The sequence below is a fragment of the Melanotaenia boesemani genome, chromosome 17 (assembly GCF_017639745.1).
Source record: "Melanotaenia boesemani isolate fMelBoe1 chromosome 17, fMelBoe1.pri, whole genome shotgun sequence".
Classification (NCBI taxonomy): Eukaryota; Metazoa; Chordata; class Actinopteri; order Atheriniformes; family Melanotaeniidae; genus Melanotaenia; species Melanotaenia boesemani.
In genome coordinates, this window is record NC_055698.1 from 32987579 (window position 1) to 33000511 (window position 12933).

The 12933-nt window shown below is 38.5% G+C and overlaps 1 protein-coding gene across 2 annotated transcripts in view; it reads left to right on the forward strand.

Moving 5' to 3' along the window:
- Window positions 1-12933, forward strand: part of eya3 (EYA transcriptional coactivator and phosphatase 3) — a 38572-nt gene that overhangs the window by 1429 nt on the left and 24210 nt on the right. For both annotated transcript variants that reach the window (XM_042011999.1, XM_042012000.1), the window contains exons 2-6: window positions 3557-3652; window positions 7295-7341; window positions 7418-7512; window positions 7595-7675; window positions 7761-7815. In XM_042011999.1, the coding sequence (XP_041867933.1) occupies window positions 3605-3652; window positions 7295-7341; window positions 7418-7512; window positions 7595-7675; window positions 7761-7815 (326 nt within the window). In that variant the 5' untranslated portion in view covers window positions 3557-3604. The remainder of the gene's footprint in view (window positions 1-3556; window positions 3653-7294; window positions 7342-7417; window positions 7513-7594; window positions 7676-7760; window positions 7816-12933) is intronic.

A 12933-nucleotide genomic window follows, 5' to 3' on the forward strand; every position in this document is an offset into this window, starting at 1 on the left:
TGGTCATTTTGATTAGGACTGATGTTGATTTAGCAAATAAGAAAGAAAATGTGTGTGTGTGTGTTTGTCCACTAATGACAAGGGTAATAAATTAAATGGACCCACAAGGGTTAAATCAGTGATCACCAGCCAGTTCCAGATCATAACTTATTGTATGAACCCCGGCTGTGAAATATTTAGGATTTTCTAGATATTTAGTTTTTATACAGATTGTTGTCATTTAAGCTCATGACACCAGAGGTGCACTGCAGAGTGAAACCACGATGCATCAAGCCTCCAGGAAAGCAACATGAAAACATTTATAGAAGAAGGTGCTAATATGTTGTTGATGAATTTTTAGCTCCAGTCAAGCAGATGTTCTTATAATTATTTAAAAGGGTCCCAAAGTTCTCCAGATGTTCTGCAGGTCTGTCAGGACTACACAAAAGTTTGTTATGGGTATTTTAATTTAATTTAATTTTAATTTAAAGCCTTATAGTCGCTGTGCTTAGATGTTTTTACTCATGCATTGCAGCCCTGAAGACGTTCCAGAGAAGGAGCGAGAACACAAACGTTCAGCTGTTTTGGTAAAAAGTGTTAAAAACAACCAGCAAGTGGGATCGTTGCTGTTTGCACGGGCACGCTGTTAGCTGCTCACATACAGATGTCAGGCTGCAGATGTTTTCCAACAGCTGCAGTGAGGAGCCCACGCGGGCCAGGACGCGATGCAGGCAGTCTGCGTGTGATGAGCAGCTCTGTGGTGAGGAACGAGAGAAAAGCAGGTGATGGGTCAGCAGAAAACATATGAGCAAAACCGCTGTTTGTTTTTTCTCTTTCGTCCACGTTTAGCCTCCAGTTAGAAAGCAGTGTTTATTCCAGCCTTGTGGAGCAGAGTTGGTATAACCTCTGGAAGGAAGCCTGGTGGATGTCGCTGCCCTGAATGCGTCTTTAACGGGTTGCTGGCGCTCACTGGACCAACCAGCATGCAGGAAATGAATCTCCCTGCAGAAACGATGGGCAGTGGTTACAATCCAAAACAAATGTAATCTCCAGCATGAAGTTGTATGTAAGAACGTTTGGTTGTAGACATGATGCATGAGGAGATGAAACCTGCGAGGCTGCCTTGTAGGACAGAAGATCCAGGTCCATAAACGCAGCTGAAGCTGGCAGCTGAGCACACACACGGAGGGAAGTTTGTTTGCTCATAATGAACAGGATTATGTTTACAGGAGAATTCCACCCCCCTGAAACAGAAACCTGGATTCCTTTCAAGCATTTCAGTTCAATTCAGCTTTATTTATACAGCTCCAATTCACAACAAATTCATCTCAAGTCACCTTTACAGACGCAGCCCAATTCAGTCCAGTTCATTGTAGTTCACTTATAATCTGATTAAAAGAAATCCATTTGTCCAGTTTATCTTAACTGTGTTTATAACTGTGTAGCTATGGAAACCAGGTTGATGTCTTTGGCCACACAACAAGTCACAGCGTGGGTCAAATTTTCCCCCGTTTGCCCGCCTGGGCACAAAGCACAGTAACTTCTAGAAAAGTTGAAGAAAAAAAACGTAGCTGTTGAGGGCATCCCCGGTGTTGCGTTGAAAAAAGTGCCCCAGCTGAAGGGTGTGTTTTCACGGTTTCACACATGGTACTTTTTTCAACACAACACCTGCCTCCTGGGCGCGCTTTGGGGAGGGGTCTATGGCAGCGTTGGTCGCTAGTTTAAGTGTCACTAGAAGGATAATATTCGCTAAATATAGCGACAGAATCACTAAGTTCGCAACATGGTGTAGCAATGGAGCTACTGCCGATATTTGCCCGGGTTCAACTTCGAAAGTGGAAGAAGTGTGTTGTCTTTAGGAGCACGTGGCAGAATATGTATTACGGCTAAATTATTCTAATGAGCTGATTTTGTTTCACTTTTTTATTGTTTGTAGCTGAAATCAACCATCAATATTACACCCCTCTGATGTCCACCACAGTTGTTTAACTGCTTCTACTGATTTACAACCACTAACAGCGTGAGCTGTACTGCCCCCCCCCAGTGTGTCCACACACAACGTCATGAATGGACTGAATTAGACAGAAGAACATTTAAACATCACCAGTTACTGAACGTCTCCTTCACTTTGTGCTCCAAGCTGCTGGTTTTCCTGCAGGAGGTGAAACATGATGGACGGACTTCCTGTTTCATGTCCTGCTTTCCAGGCTAAGATGTCCTCCACCAGCACACCTGCCTCATGTTTCATCCTCCCAGTAGGATTTCATCCGTTAGTTTGGAGGGGAAAACTCTTCCTCTGCCGGACTTTTCCATGAAAACACGGAAGCAGTTCCTCATTTGATCACATGGTTCACACATGATCCCACATGGAGAGTCAGGATGTTGATCTTTATGATTAATCATGGAATTTAATATCATCATTCTGGAATCAAGTAATCAGGACATCCCTATTCCTCACAGCCGAGTTTTTACAAGTAGGATTGGTTTGGTCTGTGTGCTTTGCCAGCTTTTAGCACGGTGGTGGTAGCTTCATACTTTGGGCTGTTTGGTTTATCACAGGAAAAACACAAAAGCCAAACTTTAAGTGTAGTCGGTTTATTTCGTTTTTTAATTGCTTCAGATTCTTTATTTTTTCCATTCAGAGGAGCTTAGAACGGAAATCCAGAACATTCCCGTCGCGTCTCTGTCGCCTCCGGACATCGTCCAGCTGTTCGGACTTATCCAGGCTCCGTAATGACCAGTTTCGCTGTTCTGGTTCGTCCGGAGCAGCTCATGTGGCTGCTTCTTGCCTCTGAACCTGCACCGTGAGGAGCCTCCTGCATCCTTTCCATTAATCAATTTATCATCTCACTACGATCATAGTGTGCAGGAAAACCTGCAAGGAGAATTTTTCCGAGTGCAGAGGGGAGGCGTTCCGACTCCAGAGAGGGACCTTTGCAGGTATTGGAGAACAGAGAGGTTGTTTTGAGAGCAAGCAGAACTTCGCAGAGACCAGATTTGAGCTTGAAAGCAACAATTAAAGCTCTCAAATCTACCAGATACGCTGGTGATGAAAGGCAGGATAAAACCGCCATTCTCCTGCCACATCGGTGTGGTTTTAAATTTACCATCTGACCTGTTTTCTCTGTGTGTGTCTGTCAGCTAGATAAATGCTCCTCTCTCCAGCTGTGGAGAAAGGCCAGCTGAGTGAGCAGTGGGCAAATCGAGGTTAGATCTTATCCCTCGTTGCATCTATTGATATGACAGCTTGCACCTGAGCAGCTAATGCTTTGGAGAATATGTTTTCACTGGATGTAGGTTAGGACTCATGTAAGGTGGCCCGCATCCTTAATCCTGTGGTAAACATGGAGTGATGGGGACAATGGTCAACGTCAGCGCCACACGTGCCTCACCTGCGGATCCCGTGCAGGAGATTAGACCAGGGTGGCTCACTTCCTCCATTACCGCTCGCTTCCCTGCTGATGAGCCCGCGATAGGAGCGGGGGGATTCATCGATGAGCCTTTATGGGACTCAGGGAGGGGAGAGGGGCTCGTCTGGGAGCTACATAAAGCATTTATCCTGCATTTGGGTTTGCAGGGACCCGCCGGGCTGTCCAGGTGCAGAGCGTAGGCTGAGCGTGGAGACATGTCGAGTCGCTCGGCTGCAGAGATGGACGACTCGCAGGAGCTGCCGGTGAGTCACAGAGATTCCACTTATTTATTAGGAGGTTTCTTCATTTTAGTGGCATTCAGAGCAGAGACTGCTGGTTCCAGAGACGTCTGTCTCATCACGGCGGGACAAACTCTGGAGCCAGAACCAGAAACCAGGTCTATATTAGCCTCATAATCTGACAGCCGAGACTGGAAACATGTCTGATGCTGACCGGTTTATACTGGGATTAAAAGCTTCTACACACTGGTTTATACTGGGATTAAAAGCTGCTACAGACTGGTTTATACTGGGATTAAAAGCTGCTACAGACTGGTTTATACTGGGATTAAAAGCTGCTACAGACTGGTTTATACTGGGATTAAAAGCTGCTACAGACTGGTTTATACTGGGATTAAAAGCTGCTACACACTGGTTTATACTGGGATTAAAAGCTGCTACACACTGGTTTATACTGGGATTAAAAGCTGCTACAGACTGGTTTATACTGGGATTAAAAGCTGCTACAGACTGGTTTATACTGGGATTAAAAGCTGCTACACACTGGTTTATACTGGGATTAAAAGCTGTTACACACTGGTTTATACTGGGATTAAAAGCTGTTACACACTGTTTTATACTGGGATTAAAAGCTGCTACAGACTGGTTTATACTGGGATTAAAAGCCGCTACACACTGGTTTATACTGGGATTAAAAGCTGCTACAGACTGGTTTATACTGGGATTAAAAGCTGCTACAGACTGGTTTATACTGGGATTAAAAGCTGCTACAGACTGGTTTATACTGGGATTAAAAGCTGTTACAGACTGGTTTATACTGGGATTAAAAGCTGCTACAGACTGGTTTATACTGGGATTAAAAGCTGCTACAGACTGGTTTATACTGGGATTAAAAGCTGCTACAGACTGGTTTATACTGGGATTAAAAGCTGCTACAGACTGGTTTATACTGGCATTAAAAGCTGCTACAGACTGGTTTATACTGGGATTAAAAGCTGCTACAGACTGGTTTATACTGGGATTAAAAGCTGCTACAGACTGGTTTATACTGGGATTAAAAGCTGTTACAGACTGGTTTATACTGGGATTAAAAGCTGCTACAGACTGGTTTATACTGGGATTAAAAGCTGCTACAGACTGGTTTATACTGGGATTAAAAGCTGTTACAGACTGGTTTATACTGGGATTAAAAGCTTCTGCAGACTGGTTTATACTGGGATTAAAAGCTGCTACAGACTGGTTTATACTGGGATTAAAAGATGCTACAGACTGGTTTATACTGGGATTAAAAGGTGCTACAGACTGGTTTATACTGGGATTAAAAGCTGCTACAGACTGGTTTATACTGGGATTAAAAGCTGCTACAGACTGGTTTATACTGGGATTAAAAGATGCTGCAGACTGGTTTATACTGGGATTAAAAGATGCTGCAGACTGGTTTATACTGGGATTAAAAGCTGTTACAGACTGGTTTATACTGGGATTAAAAGCTGCTACAGACTGGTTTATACTGGGATTAAAAGCTGCTACACACTGGTTTATACTGGGATTAAAAGCTGTTACAGACTGGTTTATACTGGGATTAAAAGCTGCTACAGACTGGTTTATACTGGGATTAAAAGCTGCTACACACTGGTTTATACTGGGATTAAAAGCTGCTACAGACTGGTTTGTACTGGGATTAAAAGCTGCTACAGACTGGTTTATACTGGGATTAAAAGCTGCTACACACTGGTTTGTACTGGGATTAAAAGCTGCTACACACTGGTTTATACTGGGATTAAAAGCTGCTACAGACTGGTTTATACTGGGATTAAAAGCTGCTACAGACTGGTTTATACTGGGATTAAAAGCTGCTACACACTGGTTTATACTGGGATTAAAAGATGCTACAGACTGGTTTATACTGGGATTAAAAGATGCTACAGACTGGTTTATACTGGGATTAAAAGCTGCTACAGACTGGTTTATACTGGGATTAAAAGCTGCTACAGACTGGTTTATACTGGGATTAAAAGATGCTACAGACTGGTTTATACTGGGATTAAAAGCTGCTACAGACTGGTTTATACTGGGATTAAAAGATGCTACAGACTGGTTTATACTGGGATTAAAAGCTGCTACAGACTGGTTTATACTGGGATTAAAAGCTGTTACAGACTGGTTTATACTGGGATTAAAAGCTGTTACAGACTGGTTTATACTGGGATTAAAAGCTGTTACAGACTGGTTTATACTGGGATTAAAAGCTGTTACACACTGGTTTATACTGGGATTAAAAGCTGTTACAGACTGGTTTATACTGGGATTAAAAGCTGCTACAGACTGGTTTATACTGGGATTAAAAGCTGTTACAGACTGGTTTATACTGGGATTAAAAGCTGTTACAGACTGGTTTATACTGGGATTAAAAGCTGCTACAGACTGGTTTATACTGGGATTAAAAGCTGCTACACACTGGTTTATACTGGGATTAAAAGCTGTTACAGACTGGTTTATACTGGGATTAAAAGCTGCTACAGACTGGTTTATACTGGGATTAAAAGCTGCTACACACTGGTTTATACTGGGATTAAAAGCTGCTACAGACTGGTTTATACTGGGATTAAAAGCTGCTACAGACTGGTTTATACTGGGATTAAAAGCTGCTACACACTGGTTTGTACTGGGATTAAAAGCTGCTACACACTGTTTTATACTGGGATTAAAAGCTGCTACAGACTGGTTTATACTGGGATTAAAAGCTGCTACAGACTGGTTTATACTGGGATTAAAAGCTGCTACAGACTGGTTTATACTGGGATTAAAAGCTGCTACAGACTGGTTTATACTGGGATTAAAAGCTGCTACACACTGGTTTATACTGGGATTAAAAGCTGCTACAGACTGGTTTATACTGGGATTAAAAGCTGCTACAGACTGGTTTATACTGGGATTAAAAGCTGCTACAGACTGGTTATACTGGGATTAAAAGCTGCTACAGACTGGTTTATACTGGGATTAAAAGCTGCTACACACTGGTTTATACTGGGATTAAAAGCTGCTACAGACTGGTTTATACTGGGATTAAAAGCTGCTACAGACTGGTTTATACTGGGATTAAAAGATGCTACAGACTGGTTTATACTGGGATTAAAAGATGCTACAGACTGGTTTATACTGGGATTAAAAGCTGCTACAGACTGGTTTATACTGGGATTAAAAGCTGCTACAGACTGGTTTATACTGGGATTAAAAGCTGCTACAGACTGGTTTATACTGGGATTAAAAGATGCTACAGACTGGTTTATACTGGGATTAAAAGCTGCTACAGACTGGTTTATACTGGGATTAAAAGATGCTACAGACTGGTTTATACTGGGATTAAAAGCTGCTACAGACTGGTTTATACTGGGATTAAAAGCTGCTACAGACTGGTTTATACTGGGATTAAAAGCTGCTACAGACTGGTTTATACTGGGATTAAAAGCTGCTACAGACTGGTTTATACTATCCTCCATCAGGACAAGGTGGGAAGACGACAACTGTCGGAACCTCTTGATTTATTTAACTTAGTTTACTTGTGGATGTCGGCCTGTTCCCAGTTTTCTTTGGTAATATGGAGGAAATGTGGTAAAATAAAGAGGAATGAGCAGGTTTCCGGGACTAAAGCTGGTCTGTTTGTAGGCGAAGAAGGCGAAGATTGAGACGGAGGACGGCGTGGAACAGCAGAGGTTGGTGTGGTCTACGTTCTTCCACCAAACAACATGATTTTGACGTTGTGACTGACTGATTCTGATCTCCTCTCAGTAATCTGGTCGAGGGTTCGAGCCCGGCCGCTGTCATCGCTTCGTCGGATCAGGACGGGCCGTACGCGACGCTCTCCACAGCGCAGCTCGATGCAGGTGAGCAGGAAACACAAAGAAAAGTCCAGAAACCTTCAGGAATGTTGCTCCATGTTGACGCTGTCCTGGTTTCTGGTTGCAGGTGAACGGAAGCAGCCGAGGGCGGACGGCGGTTCATCAAACCAGCCGCGTGGCGACGCCGTTGCCTCGTACTCACACGCAGGTTGGACCAGAGACGCCGCCGGTCTAATGGATGCTCAAAACTAAAGCCCAATAGAGTCTGATAACGGCTGTTTTTTCTTTCACAGCTGCCGACCCAGCAGCCACGGCCGACTATACCCAGGAGGTCTACCAGGGGAGCGGGTGAGTGTCCCGACCCCATCACCCAGAACTACTCCATCTACTGGGAAAACTTCGACAACTGAAGCAGTTTTTCTGGTTTTTATCTTCAGCTCCAGATCTTTCTCTGAATTTCACCAGCTGGAATATTTTTCCTGGTTTTATACGTTCCAGGTCGACTTTCAGCTAAAATATTAACTAATATTAACTAAAATTATTATTATTATTATTATTATTAGTAAAAACAAAGATTCATCAGTTAATGTCTGAATTACAGCCTCAAATATTCAGAAAAGAAAAAGATTAAATCTGACTTGAAAGGTAGAAAGCTTTTAAATTAACCCAGATTTAGAAGTCAGCTGATGTCCCTTAAAGAAATGAGTTTATGGAATATTCCGGATAAAATCAGTAAAGTCAACGTGTTAAATAAAACGTGGTAAAGGTTTGAGATTAACCGTTAACGTGTTAAATAAAACGTGTTAAAGGTTTGAGATTAACCGTTAACGTGTTAAATAAAACGTGTTAAAGGTTTGAGATTAACCGTTAACGTGTTAAATAAAACGTGTTAAAGGTTTGAGATTAACCGTTAACGTGTTAAATAAAACGTGTTAAAGGTTTGAGATTAACCGTTAACGTGTTAAATAAAACGTGGTAAAGGTTTGAGATTAACTGTTAACGTGTTAAATAAAACCTGTTAAAGGTTTGAGAAAAACCGTTAACGTGTTAAATAAAACGTGGTAAAGGTTTGAGATTAACCGTTAACGTGTTAAATAAAACGTGTTAATAAAGGTTTGAGATTAACCGTTAACGTGTTAAATAAAACGTGTTAAAGGTTTGAGATTAACCGTTAACTTGTTAAATAAAACGTGGTAAAGGTTTGAGATTAACTGTTAACGTGTTAAATAAAACCTGTTAAAGGTTTGAGATTAACCGTTTACGTGTTAAATAAAACGTGTTAAAGGTTTGAGATTAACCGTTAACGTGTTAAATAAAACGTGGTAAAGGTTTGAGATTAACCGTTAACGTGTTAAATAAAACGTGGTAAAGGTTTGAGATTAACCGTTAATGTGTTAAATAAAACGTGTTAATAAAGGTTTGAGATTAACCGTTAACGTGTTAAATAAAACGTGGTAAAGGTTTGAGATTAACCGTTAACGTGTTAAATAAAACGTGTTAATAAAGGTTTGAGATTAACCGTTAACGTGTTAAATAAAACGTGGTAAAGGTTTGAGATTAACCGTTAATGTGTTAAATAAAACGTGTTAATAAAGGTTTGAGATTAACCGTTAACGTGTTAAATAAAACGTAAAGGTTTGAGATTAACCGCTAACGTGTTAAATAAAACGTGTTAATAAAGGTTTGAGACTAACCGTTAACGTGTTAAATAAAACGTGGTAAAGGTTTGAGATTAACCGTTAACGTGTTAAATAAAACGTGGTAAAGGTTTGAGATTAACCGTTATCGTGTTAAATAAAACGTGGTAAAGGTTTGAGATTAACCGTTAACGTGTTAAATAAAACGTGTTAATAAAGGTTTGAGATTAACCGTTAACGTGTTAAATAAAACGTGGTAAAGGTTTGAGATTAACCGTTATCGTGTTAAATAAAACGTGGTAAAGGTTTGAGATTAACCGTTAACGTGTTAAATAAAACGTGTTAATAAAGGTTTGAGATTAACCGTTAACGTGTTAAATAAAACGTGGTAAAGGTTTGAGATTAACCGTTAACGTGTTAAATAAAACGTGGTAAAGGTTTGAGATTAACCGCTAACGTGTTAAATAAAACGTGGTAAAGGTTTGAGATTAACCGTTAACGTGTTAAATAAAACGTGTTAAAGGTTTGAGATTAACCGTTAACGTGTTAAATAAAACGTGGTAAAGGTTTGAGATTAACCGTTATCGTGTTAAATAAAACGTGGTAAAGGTTTGAGATTAACCGTTAACGTGTTAAATAAAACGTGGTAAAGGTTTGAGATTAACCGTTAACGTGTTAAATAAAACCTGGTAAAGGTTTGAGATTAACCGTTAACGTGTTAAATAAAACCTGTTAAAGGTTTGAGATTAACCGTTAACGTGTTAAATAAAACGTGGTAAAGGTTTGAGATTAACCGTTAACGTGTTAAATAAAACGTGGTAAAGGTTTGAGATTAACCGTTATCGTGTTAAATAAAACGTGGTAAAGGTTTGAGATTAACCATTAACGTGTTAAATAAAACGTGGTAAAGGTTTGAGATTAACAGTTAACGTGTTAAATAAAACCTGTTAAAGGTTTGAGATTAACCGTTAACGTGTTAAATAAAACGTGTTAAAGGTTTGAGATTAACCGTTAACGTGTTAAATAAAACGTGTTAATAAAGGTTTGAGATTAACCGTTAACGTGTTAAATAAAACGTGGTAAAGGTTTGAGATTAACCGTTAATGTGTTAAATAAAACGTGTTAAAGGTTTGAGATTAACCGTTAACGTGTTAAATAAAACGTGTTAATAAAGGTTTGAGATTAACCGTTAACGTGTTAAATAAAACGTGGTAAAGGTTTGAGATTAACCGTTAATATGTTAAATAAAACGTGTTAAAGGTTTGAGATTAACCGTTAATGTGTTAAATAAAACGTGTTAAAGGTTTGAGATTAACCGTTAACGTGTTAAATAAAACGTGTTAAAGGTTTGAGATTAACCGTTAACGTGTTAAATAAAACGTGTTAAAGGTTTGAGATTAACCGTTAACGTGTTAAATAAAACGTGGTAAAGGTTTGAGATTAACCGTTAATATGTTAAATAAACGTGTTAAAGGTTTGAGATTAACCGTTAATGTGTTAAATAAAACGTGTTAAAGGTTTGAGATTAACCGTTAACGTGTTAAATAAAACGTGGTAAAGGTTTGAGATTAACCGTTAACGTGTTAAATAAAACGTGGTTAAGGTTTGAGATTAACCGTTAACGTGTTAAATAAAACGTGGTAAAGGTTTGAGATTAACCGTTAACGTGTTAAATAAAACGTAAAGGTTTGAGATTAACCGCTAACGTGTTAAATAAAACGTGTTAATAAAGGTTTGAGACTAACCGTTAACGTGTTAAATAAAACGTGGTAAAGGTTTGAGATTAACCGTTAACGTGTTAAATAAAACGTGGTAAAGGTTTGAGATTAACCGTTATCGTGTTAAATAAAACGTGGTAAAGGTTTGAGATTAACCGTTAACGTGTTAAATAAAACGTGTTAATAAAGGTTTGAGATTAACCGTTAACGTGTTAAATAAAACGTGGTAAAGGTTTGAGATTAACCGTTATCGTGTTAAATAAAACGTGGTAAAGGTTTGAGATTAACCGTTAACTTGTTAAATAAAACGTGGTAAAGGTTTGAGATTAACTGTTAACGTGTTAAATAAAACCTGTTAAAGGTTTGAGATTAACCGTTTACGTGTTAAATAAAACGTGTTAAAGGTTTGAGATTAACCGTTAACGTGTTAAATAAAACGTGGTAAAGGTTTGAGATTAACCGTTAACGTGTTAAATAAAACGTGGTAAAGGTTTGAGATTAACCGTTAATGTGTTAAATAAAACGTGTTAATAAAGGTTTGAGATTAACCGTTAACGTGTTAAATAAAACGTGGTAAAGGTTTGAGATTAACCGTTAACGTGTTAAATAAAACGTGTTAATAAAGGTTTGAGATTAACCGTTAACGTGTTAAATAAAACGTGGTAAAGGTTTGAGATTAACCGTTAATGTGTTAAATAAAACGTGTTAATAAAGGTTTGAGATTAACCGTTAACGTGTTAAATAAAACGTAAAGGTTTGAGATTAACCGCTAACGTGTTAAATAAAACGTGTTAATAAAGGTTTGAGACTAACCGTTAACGTGTTAAATAAAACGTGGTAAAGGTTTGAGATTAACCGTTAACGTGTTAAATAAAACGTGGTAAAGGTTTGAGATTAACCGTTATCGTGTTAAATAAAACGTGGTAAAGGTTTGAGATTAACCGTTAACGTGTTAAATAAAACGTGTTAATAAAGGTTTGAGATTAACCGTTAACGTGTTAAATAAAACGTGGTAAAGGTTTGAGATTAACCGTTATCGTGTTAAATAAAACGTGGTAAAGGTTTGAGATTAACCGTTAACGTGTTAAATAAAACGTGTTAATAAAGGTTTGAGATTAACCGTTAACGTGTTAAATAAAACGTGGTAAAGGTTTGAGATTAACCGTTAACGTGTTAAATAAAACGTGGTAAAGGTTTGAGATTAACCGCTAACGTGTTAAATAAAACGTGGTAAAGGTTTGAGATTAACCGTTAACGTGTTAAATAAAACGTGTTAAAGGTTTGAGATTAACCGTTAACGTGTTAAATAAAACGTGGTAAAGGTTTGAGATTAACCGTTATCGTGTTAAATAAAACGTGGTAAAGGTTTGAGATTAACCGTTAACGTGTTAAATAAAACGTGGTAAAGGTTTGAGATTAACCGTTAACGTGTTAAATAAAACCTGGTAAAGGTTTGAGATTAACCGTTAACGTGTTAAATAAAACCTGTTAAAGGTTTGAGATTAACCGTTAACGTGTTAAATAAAACGTGGTAAAGGTTTGAGATTAACCGTTAACGTGTTAAATAAAACGTGGTAAAGGTTTGAGATTAACCGTTATCGTGTTAAATAAAACGTGGTAAAGGTTTGAGATTAACCATTAACGTGTTAAATAAAACGTGGTAAAGGTTTGAGATTAACAGTTAACGTGTTAAATAAAACCTGTTAAAGGTTTGAGATTAACCGTTAACGTGTTAAATAAAACGTGTTAAAGGTTTGAGATTAACCGTTAACGTGTTAAATAAAACGTGTTAATAAAGGTTTGAGATTAACCGTTAACGTGTTAAATAAAACGTGGTAAAGGTTTGAGATTAACCGTTAATGTGTTAAATAAAACGTGTTAAAGGTTTGAGATTAACCGTTAACGTGTTAAATAAAACGTGTTAATAAAGGTTTGAGATTAACCGTTAACGTGTTAAATAAAACGTGGTAAAGGTTTGAGATTAACCGTTAATATGTTAAATAAAACGTGTTAAAGGTTTGAGATTAACCGTTAATGTGTTAAATAAAACGTGTTAAAGGTTTGAGATTAACCGTTAACGTGTTAAATAAAACGTGTTAAAGGTTTGAGAT